The 22,674-nt window shown below is 37.8% G+C and overlaps 1 protein-coding gene across 1 annotated transcript; it reads right to left on the reverse strand.

The window, feature by feature from the left end:
• Positions 1-10,866: 10,866 nt before the first annotated feature.
• On the reverse strand, positions 10,867-22,657 carry gnrhr4 (gonadotropin releasing hormone receptor 4). Its single transcript, XM_053319164.1, has 3 exons — positions 22,142-22,657; positions 12,001-12,205; positions 10,867-11,419 (listed from the first exon to the last, which is right to left on the reverse strand). Exons 1-3 carry the CDS (start codon positions 22,655-22,657, stop codon positions 10,956-10,958), a joined length of 1,185 nt encoding a protein of 394 aa, XP_053175139.1. The 3' UTR covers positions 10,867-10,955.
• Positions 22,658-22,674: the final 17 nt, after the last annotated feature.

Genomic DNA, 22,674 nt, shown 5'->3' on the forward strand with positions numbered 1-22,674 from the left:
CATTCATTCAAAACAATACGAATGAATAATAATAATTATAATAATTATAACAAAACAAACAAGCAGACAAACAAACAAAAGCACAAGTCATATTATCCCAGTCAAAAGTGTTATTTTTAAATATCATGTTTTCATTTCTTCAGTACAGTTGTTCCACAGATTAACTCCTTTTGTTGTGATGCAATGATATTTGGCATTTGTCCTCATTAATTGTGTTTTGAATATAGATATTCCTCTCAATTGGAACAGCCCCTGAACACAGTCTGCTAGTTGTTGATTTTTAACTCTGTACGTGATTTGAATAGTTTTGAAGTCGACCAAATCCTTAAACTTTAGTGCTTTCAGTTTAATGAAGAGTGGGTTTGTTGGTTCTCTGTAAGAAGTTTTGTTTATAATTCTTATGGCTCTTTTTTGCAGGATGAATATTGGAGTAAAGTGATGTCTGATTCAAAAGATATCTGACTCTGTGTAATATTGCAATTGACTTTGACATTTTTGCTTTAACGTAATTTATGTGTGGTTTCCAACATAGTTTATTGTCAATCATCACTGAATTTTTTTTCTTACATGCATTCAATATTCCCCTGGTTAGCCATGGCTTTTCAGCAGATTTCTTCTTTATTACTTTTCTTACTACTACATATCTTGTAACCAGATTGTGTGCGGATCTCGCTGTGACAGGCTGCCGTCTGCACAACTGATTAAACGACACAAATGTGTCTCGAGTCACCACTCTTGATCATATTTCACTTTACTTTAAGTGTGACTGCTGCCAAACAAGCAAAAGAAAAACAAAGGATGGATCCATGTTTAGGAATCACTGTGCTCAGTCATACAGCTAGACAAAGGGAACAGAGAGGCAATTTGCACACTGAATGACACCACACACACACACACACACACACACACACACACACACACACACACACACACAAAGAGGAAGAAAGATGGCTTGACACTGCAAAGCCAAAGTAAGAGTCTTTTTGTGGTCCTAAACACTTTTGATCAAAGGGCAGGAGTGTCACACTTGAAGGTGGAGTGAAAAGTCCGCCATCACAGAGAAGTGAAAAGCATCATATCTTTTAACACAACTATTGCCATGCTCGCTTTCTCTCTCTCTCTCTCTCTCTCTCTCTCTCTCTCTCTCTCTCTCTCTCTCTCTCTCTCTCTCTCTCTCTCTCTCTCTCTCTCTCTCTCCCCATCAGACACTTATGTCAATACAGGTTATGAGAAATATCCACCATCTAGTTCATATATTGATACAAGTGACAGCGAGGAGGCATGTGTTTGTTCAACCAGCAGGACAGCAAACTCAAACCTGATTTCTTCCAAGCCCCCAGAAACGAGTTTGCAGGATTGTGATCATTGTGCTTACTTCATCATCCCTGACCTCACATTTCACATTCATCAGTTGTCATTGTCCATCAAGTGTGCAAGAAGGTACATAATTAGGACAATCAGATGGGTTGATTGTTCGCAGATGACTCACCCCCCCCCCCCCCCCTTTACTACATCTTATAATAAAAATAGATACTGTGAAGCTATTCATGTGTGATCACAGTCTCACTGGGTTTTAGGTGAAGATATTGGCTGTGGCTCCGGGGTTTTTTTTAAAACTTTATTTCATTGTTTAGTAACTTAATCACTGGACAAGTATATATAAGGCAACAATATTTTCTTCCATATAAATAATGAAGACAGCCTGACAAACCGTCTACAGCCTGTAGCATGTGTAGTAAGTTGATTTTAGGTGTAGTAGCTCATGTTAAGGCAGTCAGAGTAATTTTAGAAAAGTTGTAATGCAGTGCTGAGATGCAGCACTTTTCCAGCTTCAATGAAAATCCACTGGTGTCTGCGATATTTTGTGTGACACTGACAAATAAACAAAGTTCCCTGTGAGCTGACCAGTCCAATGTAAAAATGGCAACATGCAACAATGAGATACACTTTCCCTCCACATCAGAAATCAGAAAGAAAAAGTGCTCCTCTCAGAACAATCAGTGCAATTTAGAAGAAGCCACTGCAAGGTTGTAAGAAAATCAAATCAGTGGTATTTGTGATATACTGATGCTTTAGACATGGATGAATGAACAAATAATGTAGTGCCGACTTGTGTCAGTCAGTCTGATGAGCAGTTACTGAAATACTTTATTTTCTATGTCGATTAACAAACAAACATCTCATTAGTGTAATTTCACAAAGGGCAGAATGAAACTTACTGTAATTTTCCCAAGTTCTGTCAATGTCTGATTAGTGGTATTTGTGATGTTAATGCTTTCAAAATACATACTAAGAGTGTAATTCAACTCAGTTTGGTATGCAAGTAAAACATTTTAAAAATATATACGACAGAAAAAAGAAAGATTAAAAAAAAAACATGTTAGCCCAACTAAACTATTTATGTACCTAATATACCTGAATTAGAGCTTATTACTGTAAGTTCTTATTAAAACAAGTTAGGCAATTTATCCAAGATTGTATATTGATTATTAGCACATGACATTGTTTATGGTTAACTGCTGTGATATTCATGCAGCTTTAAACACAACAACTTCTGGATGCAAGGGGACATAAAAGCAAGTTGAAAACTGATTTGAACGTATTCATCGTTTGATGAAAATCCAGATAATTTCGGTTGCAAACTGGTAAAAACCTACACAACGAAGAAAGAAAAAGAAAAAAAAATCAGGGACACAGCTGTTCAAATGATTTAAAAGGCTCAGGCTTCTTCTGTCAGTCACTTGGTTGTGCACACAATGAGGTTCACAACAAGATCTCAGTCAACAACAATAATGAACAGATTCAGGAGGATGAACATCTCAGTAATATGAGTGAGGGAGGATGTGATGTCAGTCTGGCTTTTAAATAGTTGTCCTTTTATTTTGATGCTCAGTATCTCATTATGAAACAAGTTAAATATATATTTTTTTGTTTCACACTATTATACCTCTGATCTTTATGTGCTCAGTGAATTACATTGAACTGTACTAACAGCATTACAGCTGATAATGACTGATGGTTGGATGGATTGATGTTCTGATAAACTGGTGCCCTGATTGATATATTGGTTAATGGATGGATTGTGTCCATGGTGGATTAATTCAATAACATAGCTTAGTTTTTTTTTACGTTGTCGGCTACCATTAATGAGTGGGTTGAAAATTAGTGTGATGTCCTTTTTAAAATGCTTCTAATTTACACTCTCAGTATTATTTTACGCAGCACTTTCCAGCAGGTTTTGACATATAATTTGACATTCAGCAGCAGTTTATTTTCACCATTTGTCTCCCAAATTACCTCCTGTGAACAGTGATATGGCAAATGTAGCAGCAGAGAAAGGAATTACCAGCCACTTTACTGAATGTTTACTTGCCTAACGTGTCACATCTGAGGCAGTGATTGTCCCTTTCAAAGCACAAAGAGCATAGCAGTGAAACAGCACATATTCATCATTCAACAGTCAAAACCACCTCAGAATATTACAATGACAATTATTATTCTTCACTCTTTAAAGAGATTTTTTATTTTAGAGAATATAAATACTGATTTGAACCCTCTTTGACTTTGGGTTTGATTATTTTAGATTGCACAGAGATCCTTTTGATGGTTTTTTTGTATTGCATCTCAGTGGCAAGCTATAAAAATAGTGTAGCTCAAACTTGAAGTCATGAGCTTGAGTCTGCTGTGTTCTTTTCATTTTTGAGTCAGGCAGCTTCAATCAGGAGAGACCAGAGAATGAAGCAAAAGAATATTTATTATGCAGATTATATTAATGATTACATATTGTCAAAGTCTTTGGCACTTGGACTCTGCAGGGAGAATTTTTGAATCGAAGGACGTAAGTCCTGAGCAGCAGCATGATAGATCCCCCACATGGAGTCCAGACACTGGTGGTGGTGGCTGATGACTTCGATCAATCAATCTAGGGCCAAATCACAACAGAGTCATCTTGAGGCACTTTTCACGTGGAGCAGGACTAGACTGTATTCATTGATACATTTAGAAAAAGACACATGAGCAAACAGTGGCGACAGTGGCAAGGAAAAACTGCCTTGACCAGTTGGGGTTGAGAGGACAGAGACAAACAATGTCAATCTGACTCTGCTGAGACTAATCAGGCTGATGAGGTTGAAGCATTGCATTGAGGAATCTGAAGACTGGGTGGTGATGGGGAGGTGATGGGTCGCACAAAACAGCATAAAGAAAGCACCTTAGCAGAGAAGTAGAACATTTAAAAAGACAGCTGCAACATGATATGCTAACAATGAGAGTGTGTCACTGTGCTATTGGTTAGACTTGACCAGACGATGTGAACAGCTGATGTGTCAATTGATACTCCAGAAATAACAGCAAGGAAAATATGAGCTTTGACCGAGATCAGTATGAGCTGTGAGAAGGATCAGGATGAATAAAACTATGACGTGAGCACACAAAAAGATGGTCTTCCAGTCTGAACTTTCGCTAAGAATCTTAGCGAAAGTTCAGATATATATATATATATATATATATATATATATATATATATACCTCCTGTGAACACTGATAAAGACAAAATATATTATCAGCTTGACCCAGAAGGTTAGCTGAGAGTCCAGACATTTTCCCCAATTCACTAAATGAAACCCTGGTGTTACTTACCAGCGCTAGTAGTAAAGTATGAAAGTGCTCCCTCCACAGACACCTGTATTCACTTTAAAAACATGACTCTTATCAGTACCTTTACCCTTGGAGAAGGAGCATATCTGGCCAGAAGAGTGTGAAATTGAAAACAGTAACATATAATGCATGAGATTGCCAACGATAAGTTTCCAAATGCAGCTTCAGTAATGAATCTTCATGCTTCAAGTTACCACAAACATATTTCCAGATTAAAAAGGGTGACTTTGTCAACAAGTATAAATAAAGTAGTAAGATAAAGTTTAAAATCTTCCAAAAGGAAGACATCACAATAAGTTCAAACTCCTAAGACATTTGTGGGGTTATCGCTGTTTGCTGTGCAAGATTCACTGACATTTTTTGTTGAAAGAACATAATGAAAGTAGTCATAGACACTAAAAAGTGAATAAATGACAGAAGTTGCCTTTATCCTGCACACTCTGAGTGTGTAAAGGGTTTCTTAGGCTGAGTTTTTCTTTGTTTGTTCACTTGTTTTATTCACATTTATACACACACTCTTATACTCATGATGTGCACATTTTCAATGTCAGCTTTTATTTTCTTTCCTCAAATTGAGATGCTTTGTGCTGACTGATCTTATTTCTGTCTGAACATATTAAGTACAGGCATAAATAAGTGCAATGAAATGACAAAAATAACATGTGGCCATCGCCTTAATGGTATGAAGGTTTCAGTTATCTTAAATAGTTTACTGTTTTTACTGTTTACTTTGCAGTACACTGCCAAAAACATTGTATGACAATCAGCCCAAATCTGACCTCTCTTCAGACTTTTGTAAGCTTTTACCAAACAAACCTGGGCTTTAATCAAACTGTGGTGCAGATGAAAATTTATATTCACTACAGGTACTGGATCCACAGAATTAAAAGAAATGAAAGATATTAGATATGGGGTTTAGACTTCAATGTTGAAATCCCCATTATATTAACTATAGCACAGAATAAATGTCCCGGGATCATTGTGTGGTGCCTCTGAAGCTGTATGGGAATATTCTGCTCTGCCTTTTTCAATGATGAATCAGATGTATTTGCAAAGTAGCAAGTACACATTTAATGTGGTGCAAATGTTAACAGAAAGTGCAATAAACATGAATATTAAACAATAAACACCAACATAACAGTAAGAAAGAGAGGGACAATAATTTATAAAGGTTCTGTGTTGTGGTTGGCATGATACATTATGTGTGTGCAAAAAAGCAGAATATAAAAGATGTAGAAGTATAAATACCAATATATATATATATACATTTGAGTTTGTGTATACACACAACAGGATATATATGTACAGATATAAAAAAAGATATACAGTAAATATAAAATCTATATACACAATGTAGGACAGACAAATACACAGGTTACACAAGATGAATTTGAATGAGACATGGAGCAGTGTTTCCCATTAATTATATAGACTGTGGCAGCCCGCCATAGTCTAATTTGTGCTGCCAGTCTCACAGTGAGCTGAACACATCTGTACACTCTGCAAAACATTACGTTATTTTAGGGCTGAGCGGTATATTGACTTTTTAAGACTTATCAACGTATTTTCAAACGAGATATAGGATGAGATGTTATCTTCTTTTGTGCAGATTATATTATTACATTACTGAATTAACTTGTGACAACTTTCTATTGTCTCTGTGTCTGCTGCACGGAGACTCAGCTCCGCCCCGCTGAGACAACGGAGAGGAGCAGCTAACGTTAGCCTCTGCTTATAGTCTCCTAGTCACTTCTCGTTACATTGCTCTCCTCTGCTCTCAGAGAGTCTGTTCAATGCAGGAATATTACTACTTTATTCCACCTTGCTGTTCTTTATAAAAGGTCCAGACACTGAATGGGTTTCTCCGTCAGTAAGCGGATACAGGGCGCTGTTATTAGCAGCTGTGGGCGAGCGAGCTAGAGAGTGAATGAGGTGAGGGAGTGGTGACAGTAAGAAAGCCAGTGAATCAGATCAATAAAACATTGTTTACTAATTGTTACACAGCAGTTATATTCAACAGCATAAATAAACTTCCACATACACTTCCACTCAACCCTGCAGCTCCACCTCAAACCTCTGATTCTGAAACACCTGTGTGCTGTTTAAAACGCAGCAGCTGTCTTAATGAGACATGTTCTTTCTTTATTTCCATCTGTAAAATAAATCAATTCTGATCCTGATTTACTTCTAAGACATCTGGAAGTCGAGTCATTTATTGATTCTGCGGGAAACACTGTGGAGGTAAAGTGGAGTTGCTATGTTTACAGTGTTTTACTGTCCTTGTTAAAGATTGTTGTTGAGGTGGTGGGCAGTCCTGGTTCTGAGGGTCTTAGTCTGATTTTCCTCTGAGAGAGGTGTTTCTGGAAGAGGGAGTGCCAGGGATGACAGCCCACTCTCTTTGTGGAGTTGTAAATATGAGTGATGGGGGAGAGTCTGAGTGAGATGATCTCCTCTGCACACAGCACAACACACTGTTTGGTGATAATTGATACTACTATGTTCCAGCGATGCTCTGTGATGACTATAATAGCATGTTTTCAATGTGTCTTGCAGCAGAAATGACTTGTATCTCTGCTCCTCCTGTGCAGTAGTTGTTGTTCTCTATTATATTTTGGCACCCTGTTTTGTGCCACACATTGATAAACGTTTCTTTAGAAATAAATATGTAATATTTTTAATTATACTAAGACAGCTACTGTTTCTGCTTCGCCTTAATACAGTGAACTGGAACACTTTTCCATGTAAGTAGTCCACCCAGACAGCCACATATTTTGCAATTCAATTTCATTTCTAAATGTTATGTCTACTGTAAGATCAGCCAAGTTGGAGTGAATTTCTGAAGCAGTACCTCTGTGACGGGTGAGATATCTCTTGCAGGCTTTGGTTTAATACTGTCACTCGGCAATAACGCACCCTTGAGGTAAATCCGCCGAGATGAATGACCTCGTCATCCACTGCAGCATTTCCCATGTGTTCTAGGTCACTAATGAGTATTTCATTGTAAATACCATAGCATGTAACTGTCTTCCACATCCTGTCAGTTTTTACAGGTTCAGCAATCATGCCCTCCTGAGAATGAAAGCTGCACATAAGGGAGGAGATTAATTATTCACTCTAACGCATTAATGACAACTCACAATACTCATTTCATGTGAGACACTATTTTATGTCTTCAGATAAATTAGAAAAATTAAACTTGTATTACACCAATCTCAGCACAACTAATATGCTAGGACATGTATACTATTTAGCTCTATGATTATGATCCATTTATCTCAGCTGTAATTAGTGTTGAACAAGTTGTGAATGTGGGGCATAATAAAACTCAAGTGGTTCACATCTGGCGTATTGAAATGTTCCTTTTCACACCAAATAACACTTCATTATCCAGATAACAGCTATCTATTTGCAGGAAATGTCATGCAACTTTACTTTTCTAGGTTAAGCAGCTTTGCATAATTACATGCCATAATAGTCGCACCAGAGATTAACAGATGATCAATTATAAAATATCTTGACATGATTCCAGATTTTAACACATTGTGAACAATGCCTTCATTATTATAATCCTCAGTAAACTTTCATCTAACAAATTCCTAATAATTACTTTCAGAAAAATCACTTTTTTTGGCACTGAACACAGAGGAGGAGATAAGCTTATGATAGTTACAAGGAATGTTAAATCCAACTAAATCCCCAATTAGACAAAGATAGAGTGCTTAGATATTGTTGCTGTCATTATAGGGCATTTAATAGCCTTTAAAAGTCAGAGCACAAAATATTGCCTTATCATATAGTATTATTCTTCACAAGGCGTGCAGCTGTTCTTGCACAATATGCTGATCCAGACAGGATTCATACCTAAAAATGACATATTTAACCTGTGGTTTTGAAAAGAGAAAAAGTAGCATTTTGAAAATGGATAATAGCGGTTTTCACTTGCATAACCATACAGCAGTATGCACAGAGTGGACACTGAAAGGGAAAGAAACATAATTCTCAAATGGGGCCTAGTTTTGGTGTCAAATCGGCTGCAGGGCCTTTAACATGAAATAAATGGTTGCATCACTGCCTGAACAGAAATACTGGAGTAGGGTTGACAGGAGGTTATTGCGGGTGAAAATATTTGAAAATCGGCTTTAAAAAACTGTCAGGTGCTGAAAGTCAGGGTTCAATCTTAAAAACAGCAGTTGAGAAAAACATCTCACCACAAGGTCCATTTAGAAGCTTTTTTTTAAGCTTTTGATCATATCACATAATCTTGATCAACAGTTGGATTGCTCAGTAGTCAAGAAAGTGTAGATGTTTACATTTCAGGATTTTGGGGGGTTTTTTAGGTTCAAAGCTCATTCTTGACCTTGGAAAGAACAGCTGAGTGAGTAACCTCACCACAAAGTCCATTTAATCGATCTCAATCTCTGATCTTAATCGCTATTCACTCAACAAGATTGCTTAATTGAGCAGCTTTGATATATCACTTCCACTTCCTTTGCAAGATGGTATCCATTCAGATTCCATTTAAAACATGTAAGTACAATGATTTGTTAGACTTTGAATGGCTCTGGCTAAGACAGATTTATTGTAACAGAAATGCAGTGTTCGGTGGCTCTTTACATATCAGTAATATCTGTGATTTGTAAGTAGACCTGATGCACTGAAATAGCAATTCATCCAAAGTGTTGCTGCTGTATCAGTGAACTATTAACTACAGTCTTTATTTGCTTTATTTGCCAAATAAAGTTTTTGCATTCCTGCAGATGGTTGTGTATAGTTGTGTCTTCATCCCAAAACTGTGAAGATTTTTTTCATTTTCTCTGATTTAGCCATTTCTAGCAGTCTGCTTTAATTACAAATAAAAACAACTGACCATTGATGATCGTTATTTGTGCATCACATAATCCAATAAAATCAAAGGTAGATTTTTTTAATCAACAGATATACACATTGCAAGTATACATTAAAACATCTTGCATAACTTGCACAAGAGAAATAATATCATGCAAACAAACAGATCCTATTAATAATATTTTTGGACAAGGGGGAAGGGAGGAGGAATGGAGGTGTTGCAACAACATTGGAAAAACAATTATTAATCAACTTTACAATATTACAAAAACTATTGTCTCATTTACTTTTTTGCAGAAAACAACACAGTTTCACACCATAAAATACTAGTAACGCTGTACTAATGTAAAATATAAAAAATGGCACATCGAATCAAGAACGTTTTACAGAGCTTTGTGCAACACAGTAAACACAAATATTATATCAGACAATTTAAGAAGTAAGTAACATGAACATGCTCGCAGGTACATTCAATAACATTTATTTAAAGGCTGTCATGGTCAGTAATGACTATTTCATAACATTCGTTTTTGTAATCATACAAATTCACAGTCTTTTATATTGCACACAAAGCACTATGAATGACAATTTAGAACAATTTTCAGTCAATCAGCAATACCCTGTAGAGGATCTTGGCAAAACAAATATGTAATGAAAATGTAAAAATAAACAAAAAAGGGTACACACAGCACCTAACCAAATGCGAAACTCTGTGGCAGGTTTTTTTTTTTTTTAATCACTGACAGTTGATATCTAATTGTCCATCTGTAATCACACAGACACACACACACACACACACACACACACACACACACACACACACACACACACACACACACAGTCTTTTTTGTGGTTTCTTTGCTAGAAGAAATAGTAGAGGAAATAATAAGATCTATGGACTAAAACCCAGTAGTGTGTGTGGGTGGTCAGCTGCCCTTCAAAGTTGTATCAATATGTATAAACCTAGTGTCAAGAGTTGCACTTGAAAATGTGCGTGCAATATATTTCAGTCTATTTTTAGCAGACTTATCATTTGCACGACCTGAATTTGAATTTACCCAATCTTAAAGCTTCACAACAATACAGAGCAGCATTGTGTGAGATTTTCTGTGTGATGTACTGTACAGCATCATCCTCAGCCGATCATGGTGATTTTGTAAATGCTGCAAAACCAGCAGTGACATGCATCATTCTGCAAGCATTTTGTCAAGAACGTATCCGTGAGCTTCTGCAATATGATGTGTGACAACAGACTGTGGGATAAACAAGCCGACTCATCAGTGGAACAGAAAAGAAAAGGAAATGACCAGATTTCTCTCATAAAGGAACACTGCATTTTGTGGAGTCTCAGCAGTTCAAATTAAATTAATTGAACTAGCTGTCGTCTCCAAAGAAAGACTGAGTTCAATACTAATTATGAGCTGAGAAATGTTTTATTGGGATTCCTTGAGCCATTATACCTTGCTTAATGGGATGATTGGCTTTGAGCAGCTTTTCATGCTGTTGTTGTCGTTTCCTTCCTCTATGTCTGTACTGTGGCTACCTGAGGCGATCTGCCTGCGAGAGGACAGACGAGTCATGTGCATAAGGCATGTGTTGTTTTCTGATTTAGTCAGTGTTCTTGACCTCCGACAGCATCTCTTAAGACCCTGGTGAAGATGAATAGTAAACAGACCATAAGTGATGGGGTCTAGACAGGCATTAAACAGGCCAAAAATAAACAGTATATGAGTCAGTGAATGAGAGACCGTCTCCTCCATTTTTTCAGGAAACAACCAGTACCACAGACCCAGCAGGTAATATGGGGTCCAGCAGATGATGAATGATGTCACAATCATGATACTCATCTTAAGAGTCCTCATCCGGGCTTTAGGGATGTTGTTGTGGGAGCGGCGGAGGTGAACATCTCTAGACAGCACTGGAAGAGAGGAAAATTATATCTTTGTTATGCACAACTCCTTGTGTCTCAGAGAACATATTTTAACTGAATACTTCAGTACAAGTGAAATCACGTTTGTCTCTAGCCTGGGTAAACCCCTGCTCTCATTTGAGCGACATTCCACTTCGCTCAGAAAGTTAGCATGGCCACCAAGACAAAATTTTCGCTGAGACAGGGAGCCAATCACAGGGCTCAAGACGATGACGACCGTAGAGTGACTCTGTTTACATACGATACATACGTGTATCTGGCTCAGTGCAGCCATCTGTTCTGCCTATTATCAAAGACCATATTGTTGCTTTATCAAGATTTGATTTGATATATCAAAATAAAGACTCCAGCTATGTAGGCGGATAACAGAATGGTTTTAATTAAATTAAATTAATCCAAAACAAGTGTGAACCGTTGTTAAAGCAACACATTTAAAATACTAATTTATCCCTTTTGGTTTCTGATATTTTCTTAAAGAACACAGAATATGTGATTTAAAGAGCAGGTATGTATGCTGTAGTAGACAAAAAAAAGCACATTTATTTCAGCTGGCTTCAGATGGGACTTACAGTTATTCCGAGCCATGCGGCTGGATATCTCAATAAGGATCCTTGTATAACAGAAGATCATGATGACCAATGGCAGGAGGAAGAGGCAAACAAAGGTGAACATGTTGTAGAGGGTCTCCTGCCAGTGCTGGACAAAACTGCCATGGGTGGTGCACTGGGTGAAGTTCTCCGGGACTGTGATGGTCACATTGTGAAATATAAACATCTGTTTGAAAAGACAAGAATAGTTTTACTTAGCGACATTTCACAATCAACGTGTTGATGCAGTGGTACACTTAAGTGTGCATAGCTAAATAATTATGTACAAAAATCAAATAAGGATTAACAATCTTTTGTGGCAATTTTTTGTTAGCTTTCCAAAACCATAAAGCATGTCCACTTCCAATAGCGCTTGGCCAGGTGATAAGAAAGGAGGCAGAACCTCTCTTTCAAGTGTTTTTCATTCTTTACACAAGTGCTTTTATTACAGTACATTTTGTGTGTACAACCAAGGGAAATTATAAATGCATCTGTCCGTCCTATTTATAAAATGTACTGCATCTCGCTTTTCTGTATCAACACATTTACATGCATTCAAGGAGCCAGGTTATTCATAAAATATATATAAACATATATACGTTACGTAGATAGGCCTAACTAGATGCACTTTACCAACCTGTTTTTTCTTCTTTAGGAGTATGTTTATGTGTGTTTGTGTTTGTGTTGACTGACAGTGCTGGAAGAGGACAGTATTTCATGTAATCTGATGATTGGGGTCAGGCCTGGTTAGTCCAATGGTTAGCACAGCTCCAATGGTTAGCACAGCTCTTTCTCTCAGAGCCAAAGTGCCTGAATTTAGCAAACAGCCAGCAGTGGAAACCTTTCTTAGCCTTAAAGTTACTTTCTTCTAATATTAGTAGAATGCAATCATTTTGAATACAAATTTCATCACTGCATGAAAGATTGTTTCCTTTTATTCTGAAAACGTTAAATTACCTTGTTAAAATTCTTCATGAATCATATTTGTTGGTATACACCTTAAACTCAAATTTAATGTGAGCACATCACATCCTTCAGCTAACGAATATGAAAACAGTCTTTGAAAACTTTGCACGTACATCATTCCACACAGTGAAGCTCAAACATCAAACTGAATTAATATTAGGTGAAACCCATGTCTGAGTTAAGGGGGGCTTAAAGAAACCAGCTGACCGAAGAAAACAGACTGCTTGCCATTACTTAAAAGCATATAAACACACTGACAGGTTGTCATCCAGCCTTGAGGTGAAGCACTGTCATAAGGATGAATGAGGAGCATGTTTTAACTGTAGATTGAGCCTCACTTCTATCCACTAACAGCTGGAGGAAAACAATCACATCAGATAGAGGGTATCATGTGTGCCCTCTTCACATGGGTATGGCAGGTTACTAATGTCAGATCACTTTTATGATGTTTTTTATGATTAGACATACTATCATTCAGGGGTGCTGGAGAGGAGGGTCCGTCGGATAGTCGAACCTCGGATTCAGGAGGAGCATTGTGGTTTTCTCCCAGGTGGAACAGTGGACCAGCTCTACACCCTCTACAGGATCCTTGAGGGTGCATGGGAGTTTGCCCAACCAGTCCACATGTGTTTTGTGGACTTGGAGAAGGCATTCGACAGTGTCCCTCGGGGAGTCCTGTGGGGGGTTCTCCGGGAGTACGGGGTATCGGACCCCCTGATACGGGCTGTCCGTTCCCTGTATGACCGGTGTCAGAGCTTGGTCCACATTGCTTGCAATAAGTCGGACTTGTTTCCAGTGAGGGGGACTTGCATTACCCAGTTTTCAATCTTACCACTGGGCTGCTCATATCCATAAACTTTGCTACTGGTTAGAATCACCTGGATCCTCTTGGTGTAAATCAGAACTATCATCTTGTAGCGGATCTTCTATACCTGCTTTACTTTATTCTTCTTTACCTACAAAACTCTCTTTATACACTGATAACCAAGTAGTTCTTAACACACTTACGATCTGGTATCAATTTAGATGGAACTTTAAATTTGTAGCTGTATCTTCCTTGGGTCCTTTAAACAACAACCACTTATTTCCTCCATCACTTTCGGACTCAACATTTTCAGTGTGGTATGACAAGGGTATCAAACAATTCATATTTGAAACATTTGTAGATGGTGTCTTTGATAGTTTTGCCAACTTGTCATCTAGTTATGGCGTCCCTGTTACTCATTTGTTTCGCTATTTTCAAATTCTTAATTTTTCTAAGTGTTTCCCTAATTTTCCCTCTGTACCTCCAGAGCAACCTTGGGAAAGCTTGCTTTCACGTTTTCTACATCAGAGAGGAATGATTTCGAATATATATAACTTCATTCTGGCATTACGCAGTCAGTCAAATACCAAAATTAAGAACGCACTGGAAAGGAAACTGGGAATACAATTAAGTGAAGAGGTCTGGGAACACGCTATAGGTAGGATACGGTCTACTACCTCTTGTGCTCGTCTTGGACAATTTATCAATTTGCCCATTGATTGCCATATTTGGGATTCCTGACACCTCACTTGTACTAAATTCTATACAAAAGGATATTATAGCTTACACATCCTTACTAGCAAGACGTTCTGTATTATTTAATTGGAAGTCTGCTAAATATCCTTCCATCTCCCGGTGGCTGAAACACACCATGCTTTTTCCAAAACTTGAGAAAATTAAATACACGTTGAGAGGATGTACTGACAATTTTTTTCAGAAATGGCAACCCATTATTTCTTATTTTACAAACTTAGAGGTACTGCCCAATTGAATGTGTGCCTGTTGTTGTTGTTGTTGTTGTTGTTGTACTTTATAATGCATAAGTATACTATGTATATATATGTGTAGCTATACTGTATGTATGCATGCATATATGTTAATCAAAAAAAAAAAAATTGTAAATTATAATTCTGTGACTGGAAGTATCTTATGTTCTTTTTCAATAAAAAATATTGGGGGGAAAAATAAAAGACCTGTATATGTCTGTGCGTCATGTATGACGCTCATGCCCAGAATTGATGTTGACATAGCAACACATAGCCACACAGATCCCAGTCAAACAATGTTTGTGTCACTGCCATTTGTATAGAATAAATGAATAAATCTCACATGCAACTACAGGGTCAACCAGTGTCAGTGACCCGAGTTATGTTTCTGCTTATACCCTACATATTTATTTACTATAGGTTTATTTTAACCTGCAGTGATTTCTCCATAGTGGCAGACACAAACACTGTATGTGAATTCTTAATATAGGTCTAAATATATAAATCAGTCATTATGAATATTAACAAAAGAATAATTTGGAAACACTCTGAGTAATTAAATCCTATTTAAATATGAAGAATATTGATTACATACGTATTTAAAATTATATCAAGATTTTAAAGATCTTGCACAATTGCTGATCATTGTTACCGAGCATCTAGATGATCATAAGTCAAAGTCAATATTTCACACATGGATTTCAAGCACAAATCACATGCTGTGTGCAAGGACATTAAACCTATGCATCTACTCTATCAGAATGACAAGATCTTTGTCAGCGCCTCTCAAAACTGTTATGTATAAATCCTTTTTCCAGTCTAACACCACTATGGTTAAGGTTTCATATGGTTAGGCACAAAACTGACATGATTAAAGTTAGGGGAAGATCATGATTTGGGCGAAAATTACTACTTCATGAAGGTTATGGGGGCTTTGTTGTTGGTAATAACCGTCAGGCATAAAAGAAACCAACGTTGACTGTTGGTAGGGAAACAAACTATGGTCTTTGACCTCATCCCTTTATGGATCTAGTGCTTCAGTGCTTCTTTTAATACAGACTGACAAGAGTCCTCCCACAGTTACAGAGATCTTCTATGGCTTTAAACTAATGAGTTCAATTGATCTTTTCTTTTTTTTTCAGACACCCACATGCTGATTCTATAATACAGTATACACAGTAGCCCATAGTAGACAATAGATGGACATCAATACCCTTTATATTGATCAAAATACGTAATTGTTGGGCCAATGTTTTGTCAAAGAGAAATATGACACGAACATGCAGATGTATCAGGGCAGATCTATACATATTATCACATGCTGATCCTTCTTTATTGTATTCTACTGTGATTTGTCCACCTTACCCTGTAAGTACTGCAAGGCTGTGCTCTACAGTGCAAATAGTGTTTAGTAATGTGGGAAATTATTCAAGGAAAAGGGGGTTAGAGCTGATACCTGGATTGACAAACTGAGCAAATTCGGTAAGCACTGATGCTAACAGATCTGTCAGTGAATCTTTCATCGCTCCTCTCTCTAGCAAAGAGTGTTGTCCATAACATTCAACTGGCAGTTTTTCATTTTTTAGCCAGTGCAGTCCACTACTTTCATTCATAGAAAAAGATAGAGGCAACAAAGGGTCCCCATTCATCTAAGCTTTGTAGGAGTGTGACGATACACTTGTGATGCAACAAGGTTAATGATCCACACGTGACATTATAAAAAGAAGACATGACGTGCAAATGAGCACCCTTATTGCTTTGCAAGACAACATTCATCTTGATGAGAAATATCAAAAATATCGAAATATAATAATCTCGCACGAGATCTCGTCACAACCCTAATGCTTTGTTACCAAATCAAAATGACATGCAAACGTCTATTTAAAAATCTATATTTTAAACAACACTGTAAATGCAGCTGCTGAAGCAAATACACTTCACTTCTGAAAGGTTTAAGGTGAAGCTGCAATTTAGCGATGACTGAGCCAGAACAGTAGGCAGCCGGATACTGTGTACATTCAGCATAACACTGTCACAGCGTTATGCTGAAGTGTTTTTATACTTCCTTTTTAACAGAGAGAGGAATCTTCTCTAGTGAAACAATTTAGCTGATCACATCATGTTAATATCAGGAGTTGCATTCTTGAACTTCTTCATTCATATCATATCAATAATTCAAGCATATTGAGCCAGGACCTCCAATATTTGGATCAAATAGCTTGTAAAAAAACAGATGTACCAGATTTAAACAACATTGCGCATGTTCTACTGCTATGTTCTGTATATAATTATTTTACTATGTCTGCTGACCATCTTTGGCGCAAACATTAACTTTTGAATTAATTAAGTTCTGTCCTGTCTCGTTTCTAAGTTGAATCTTGAGTGTTCACCAAATTGTAATGCTCTGGTTATGAGATGGAAGCCAAAGGCCAAACGCTGTATATCAGACCAGTATGACATGTTATAACTCAACCTCTAGTATATCAGTGCCTTCACAACCGGCTGTGGAGACAGCTATGACACAAACAAGTGCAGTGGGAGAATTTATTTAGGATTTTCTGACAAACAATCTGTAAAAGTGTCAAAAGTATTTCTCCATCTCTGCTTCAGCTTGAAAAGTGAGTTGGACAGTAACTCAGATGTTTTTGATCTGTGTCCATGTACAACCGAGCCTCACGACAGTTCATGTAATAGTCATGAAACTTGGACACAAATTTTTAAGTATCATTCAACCCAAACCGTGATCTTTCGCTAACCTAAAGTGGTTTTTGTGCCTAGACTTTGTGCTGAAACCAGATCTTGACCACAGCATTGTCACATCATAAAATATCATTATTTTTTAACAGTGATGTGAAAGGGTTTCAGAGTCCCAACTGACAGAAAAAAAAACGTGATGTAGACACGAAGATAATTACACTTGATTGTTTGAAAGTCTTGTTGAGTGTCATGAAAAGAATGGAAAATTCGTGTCCGTGTACTCAAATGTATAGATTACATTTTGTGGCTATTTCATGAACTGCTGTGAGACTCTGTGGCCACTGAACACTGTGGAACCCAGTCCAAGATTTCGAAGTACCCTACTGTAAATAGAAAAGACTGTAACTGAAGCAGTTCACGCAGAAGTAATGTTTCCAGACCCACAGGTTAGAGTTTCCGAAAACGCACTTCTGCTAGAAGGTCAAAGGGGCCCAGAATTAGTTATTATTAATATACACGTACTCACTATTCCAACTATTCAGATTACTCCAGCCATGTACGTCTGTGCTCATTTCCATCCATCCACCTTGATAAGTGGTTTGCACATAAATAACTTACTGCAGGAACAAGCTGTAAGGGTTATAGTCAGCACCTCTCATTATTCAGGAGTTCAACTTTGAAGCCTCCAGGAAGGACATAAGTGTGTATCTATTTTATTCATACAGAATGAATAGCACCATTTGAGATTAAATCAAATTAAGTCTATCTTCAAATCTACAATAACTATGCGGGTGATTCATAAACATTAAAAGATGCTGAGTTCACTCCCTCTCTCAACATATTCAATCTTCTGGAGGTTTAGTGTAATGTTTTGTAATCAGACTTTCTTGATGAATGTAGTGTAGATGAAGTGTCAACGACAATGACAAGAAAACCGAACAATTGGAGTGGAGTCACTGTCATGTCTTTTAGATTAACAAGCAGTAATCTGGATTTAGATGGAAGAAAACCAAGGTTTTAATGTAAAAAGGGTAGAAACTCAGAGGTTCAAGGTAAAATGTTGAAACAAAAAAGCTTAAAGGGCTTAAAATTTAGTAATTTATCTTTAAGATTAAAATAGTTTTCACTGGATTCGAGTGTGAGGAACAACTCACCAGATCTCAGTCACTTTTGGCCTGTGAGTTTCACGCTGTGACCTAACTCAATTACACAGCTGGAAACATTTCAGCAAGCTTTTTGATGCTGCCTCTACATGAAAGAATGTATTGAACAAAACGTTCGATGCCTGAGGGTCTCGGACTGGCTTTACCACATGTCTGGGGGGGATTCACTGATGAAACATGGTTTCATAAATGTTACACTTGTGACACAGGTGAAAAGAATGGACATGGTTTAGATAAATAACTTCCTGTTAATTTTGATTGTATTATTCTTATAATCTGATAAAGGAAAGATGCTTTTTTAAATTAGTAAAGAAAACCAACCACTTTACATTATTTATAACAGTAGTGTTATTTGGCAGTCCTTATCACATTTGAAAATGTGAAACCCTGAGATCGATTCCAGATGTCTTGGTATTGTACATGTACATAAAAATGTAACCTCTGTCCTTCTCTCTATCTTTCATCACAGTCCTGTCTAACAAACCTAAAGCCCTGATGACAAATTTCAGGAGCGGTAATTAGACAGTAACTCAGAATGAAAATCATTAAAGGAGCTGCATTGCCGTGGGCGGGTTGCTACAGGTTACTGTTGAGAAGACATAACCAGAGTTGTTTTACATGACAAAGGTACAACACAGCAATTCATACTTATAAGAGGAAAAAAGATTTTAAGTCTGGAGTTGTCAACTCAGACATTATGTTCTCCTCTCTCAAAACTCACAAGGTGAAACAGTTACAGATTGTTCACCTACATTGCCAGATGATGTAACACTGGAGCTACATTGTAGCCTAGTGGACAATTAAAGTAGTAGTGTGTTTGAGTTTAGATCACATACCTACAGGTAATGTTTGCTTTTGCTAACCAAAACAATAATCTTTGCCTAACTTTAAACTAATGTGTTAATTGCCAAACTGTAAATCACCATGAATTCATTTATTTGGCCAATTTTGAGCAGCAGAAACACCCTGCAAACAACGACTTCACTGTTCTTTTTAATTTCCACTAACTCCACATGGAAATATGTCTTTAACAGCTTTTTGTGGCACTTTGACCCTGTTTACACCCGGCATTAATGCATCTCAGCTGATCCGATCACAAGAGAACAGTGCTAAATACAAACTTGTGAAAATGACCGCCAAGACACACAGCTTGCCAAGGTGGTCTGGGAGGCATTTGACCAAATATCTTTTGTGGTGTAAACGCTAATGTGTCCAGATGAGTCTCCGGCAAGGACGTAACAGAAAAATATCTCATCACTGCAGGACACTGTGGTAGTCGTACAAGGTTGGAATAATCTCAACGGCTGGAATAGCCTGTACATGTATTAGTTCTTGAACATCTTTCTTAGCTCTTTAGCCCGCACTAAAGACAAATCTGGCACTTGTCTGACATAATAACTGTGAGCATAATAGAGACAGGTGTGAACAGCAGTGTGTCTCAGCTGTCCACTTGAGTTCACATCACCTTAGACTCATGCTAATGCCTGATGTAAACAGGTCAATATGTTCACCAGCTAGTCACTCTCTTTGTTTGTCTGCTGTTCTGTGCTGGACAGAGAGTATATAGCTGTTTTTTAAACATCTGTCTAAGTTGCTAAAGAGACATGACAATGAACCAAAACAGTATAGGTGCAGGCCGTAAAACCAAATCAATGCGCTGAAAGATGCTGAAAAACTTGAGTAGTTTATCATTCTCTGTGGATTTGTCATTACAAGAGACACCTTTTATAGACATTTAATCCACTGTTAACATGAAGAGAGTAATTAGGAACTAATAGCAGCTCATTATTATATAATTGACAGACTACTGGTGTTTACTTTATATATTATAAATTGTTAAAAATAGATTACAGATACAACATGTGGATAAAGTGGACACTTGATTTACCCTCTTTACATTTGCAGCCACTTTCTCTGTTGCTGCCTCTATGGCACTGAGAAAAGACTTCAGATGCATAGCGGTAGGTAAACTTGGCTGCGTATTCCTTCTGGACTGTTTAAAATAAAAAGAGAAACTGAAAATAATGACATGGGCCAAACACCATGACAGAGGCGTAGGTCCAAATTCCCCTCTCATTGACTTTAAAGGTTTAATGCTTCAACAGACAAATATTGGCTGGGCCACACAGAGATCACATAAGGATAATTTCTATGGCACACTGCATGACTACAATCAGCTGTTGAAAGCATACAATGATTCTGAAGTGGTAAGTCATTATTAGTCTGCTTCCTCACGTACAATGACATCAGGTGTGTTTTCCTATACTATAAAATGATAATGCCCCCACACTGTTAGACAATTATATACATACATAAACAATTACGCTGAGATGAGTTTGATACCCCATGTGGCTTCCCCTAATACTGAAGAAAGGTTTGACTTGACTTGAACTTCACATATTAATCATTGAACAGTTCAGCTTCACTTTCTGAAAATGTTCACTTTCCACATAACAGTCTAAATGCTGTTTTCAAAGAGCTCACACTGTCAGGAATGCATTTCTTTATTTAATTTGAGGCCATTGTTCTACTCTTGAGACATATGCATATGAATTATTACTCCATACAGTACATTCAAAGATACAGAATCAGAAATAAAAACACACTTAACTCACTATAATTTGAGTGTAAACTCATCCTGACCTCTGTATCCCCAAGTCATCCCTAGGTTTAGTTGGTTTCTTGACTTATTTCACCCCAAAAGTGGTTCAGTTCCTTTGGTGGAGTTTCAAGAAATAAAAAATGGAGACTTTAGGTCTTTGACACGTATTCCTGATGTTTGCAAACCTCCTGAAAGCCTGTTGGATCAATGATCCCCAGACATCAAAGCCTGATCAGAAATCCAATTTTGTGTGCAGCTGCCTCATTTGTGTTCAGCGGTTCAGACCCATTCAAGGACTTGGACTATGAATTTCTGATATGTTGTTTAGCAACCAGTGACTAGGCCCTTGTGCTTGAGAACAATCATATCCATGCAAATGTTAAGGACTGTTTGGCCTCCCCCAACTTGTAGATAAAAAAAGCTTGAAAACATTTTAGTAATAGAAATGAAATGCATTCAGTTCAATCTGATGCCTTGTACAGAGCGGGTGACATCTTGTACAACCTTTTTAGTTGCTTTGAGTATAATGTATAAAAGCAGTTTTATGTTTTAATTTTGTCTGCCACAAACTTCATTACAAGCTCCATCCAGCTGTATTGTTTTATGTCACAGAAGATTTTTACCTTGAATGTTGTGTTCACCTAAGCAGGCTTAATTTAATATACCTCTCACTTTCTGGAGAATTAAACAAGCTTCCTTTATTTTAAAGCACACTCGGTGTTTGAAGCAGCTTTCTGATCAGTGTGTCATTCTCCTCCTGATAAAAGGCAAACAGTGATGTGAAAGGTGCAGAACCAGCAGCTTTTTATGTTCCATGCAGCCTCATATGAGTCTAGGGTGTAGTGAAGTCCATTTGCTTTGAAATAACAGAGTGACAAGATATACTAAATGGGGTTTCTCTTACCTGAGGGAGCGACAGGATCACACTCATCGTCCAAGCCACAGTCAACATGATTTTGCTTTTTCTTTTGGCTTCACTGATTCCCAAGGGATTGAGAATGGCAGACTGCCTATCCAGACTAATGACCACAGTTACAAATGCGCAGGAGTACATGGCAACCAGCTTCAGGAACATCAGCAGCCGGCAGGCAACGTCTCCAGCCTGCCACTGCACCGTGATGTTCCACACTGCATCCACGGGCATGACGATGAAGGTTACCAGCAGGTCCGCAACGGTCAGGTTCATAATGAGGATCCTGACGTGTGACTTGCGCTTGCCGCCGTTGCTGGCAGCCCAGAGCACAAGTAAATTGCATACAGCTGAAACTGCGCACAAACTAAAGGTGATAATGACTCTGACTTTGGCTGCGGTGGAGAAAGTGGGCAGCTGGAGCGCGTCTCCATCAGCGCTCTTATTGCACGCAGAGGTGGCTCCCTGGCAGCTGCCATTCACCGTTGAATCCGTCAGTTGGTGGAACATGATGAACACCGGAGTCT

This window comes from Scomber japonicus, chromosome 5 (assembly GCF_027409825.1).
Source record: "Scomber japonicus isolate fScoJap1 chromosome 5, fScoJap1.pri, whole genome shotgun sequence".
NCBI classification, from domain to species: domain Eukaryota; kingdom Metazoa; phylum Chordata; class Actinopteri; order Scombriformes; family Scombridae; genus Scomber; species Scomber japonicus.

Bases quoted from the DNA above. Each gene is read 5' to 3' on its own strand.
- gnrhr4 (XM_053319164.1), bottom strand. From the start codon at position 22,657: ATGTTCCACCAACTGACGGATTCAACGGTGAATGGCAGCTGCCAGGGA. The intron at 12,206-22,141 runs GTAAGAGAAACC...CTTTTCAAACAG, and splicing joins TGATCCTGTCGCTCCCTCAG to ATGTTTATATTTCACAATGT. The intron at 11,420-12,000 runs GTAAGTCCCATC...CCTCTCTTCCAG, and splicing joins CCGCATGGCTCGGAATAACT to TGCTGTCTAGAGATGTTCAC.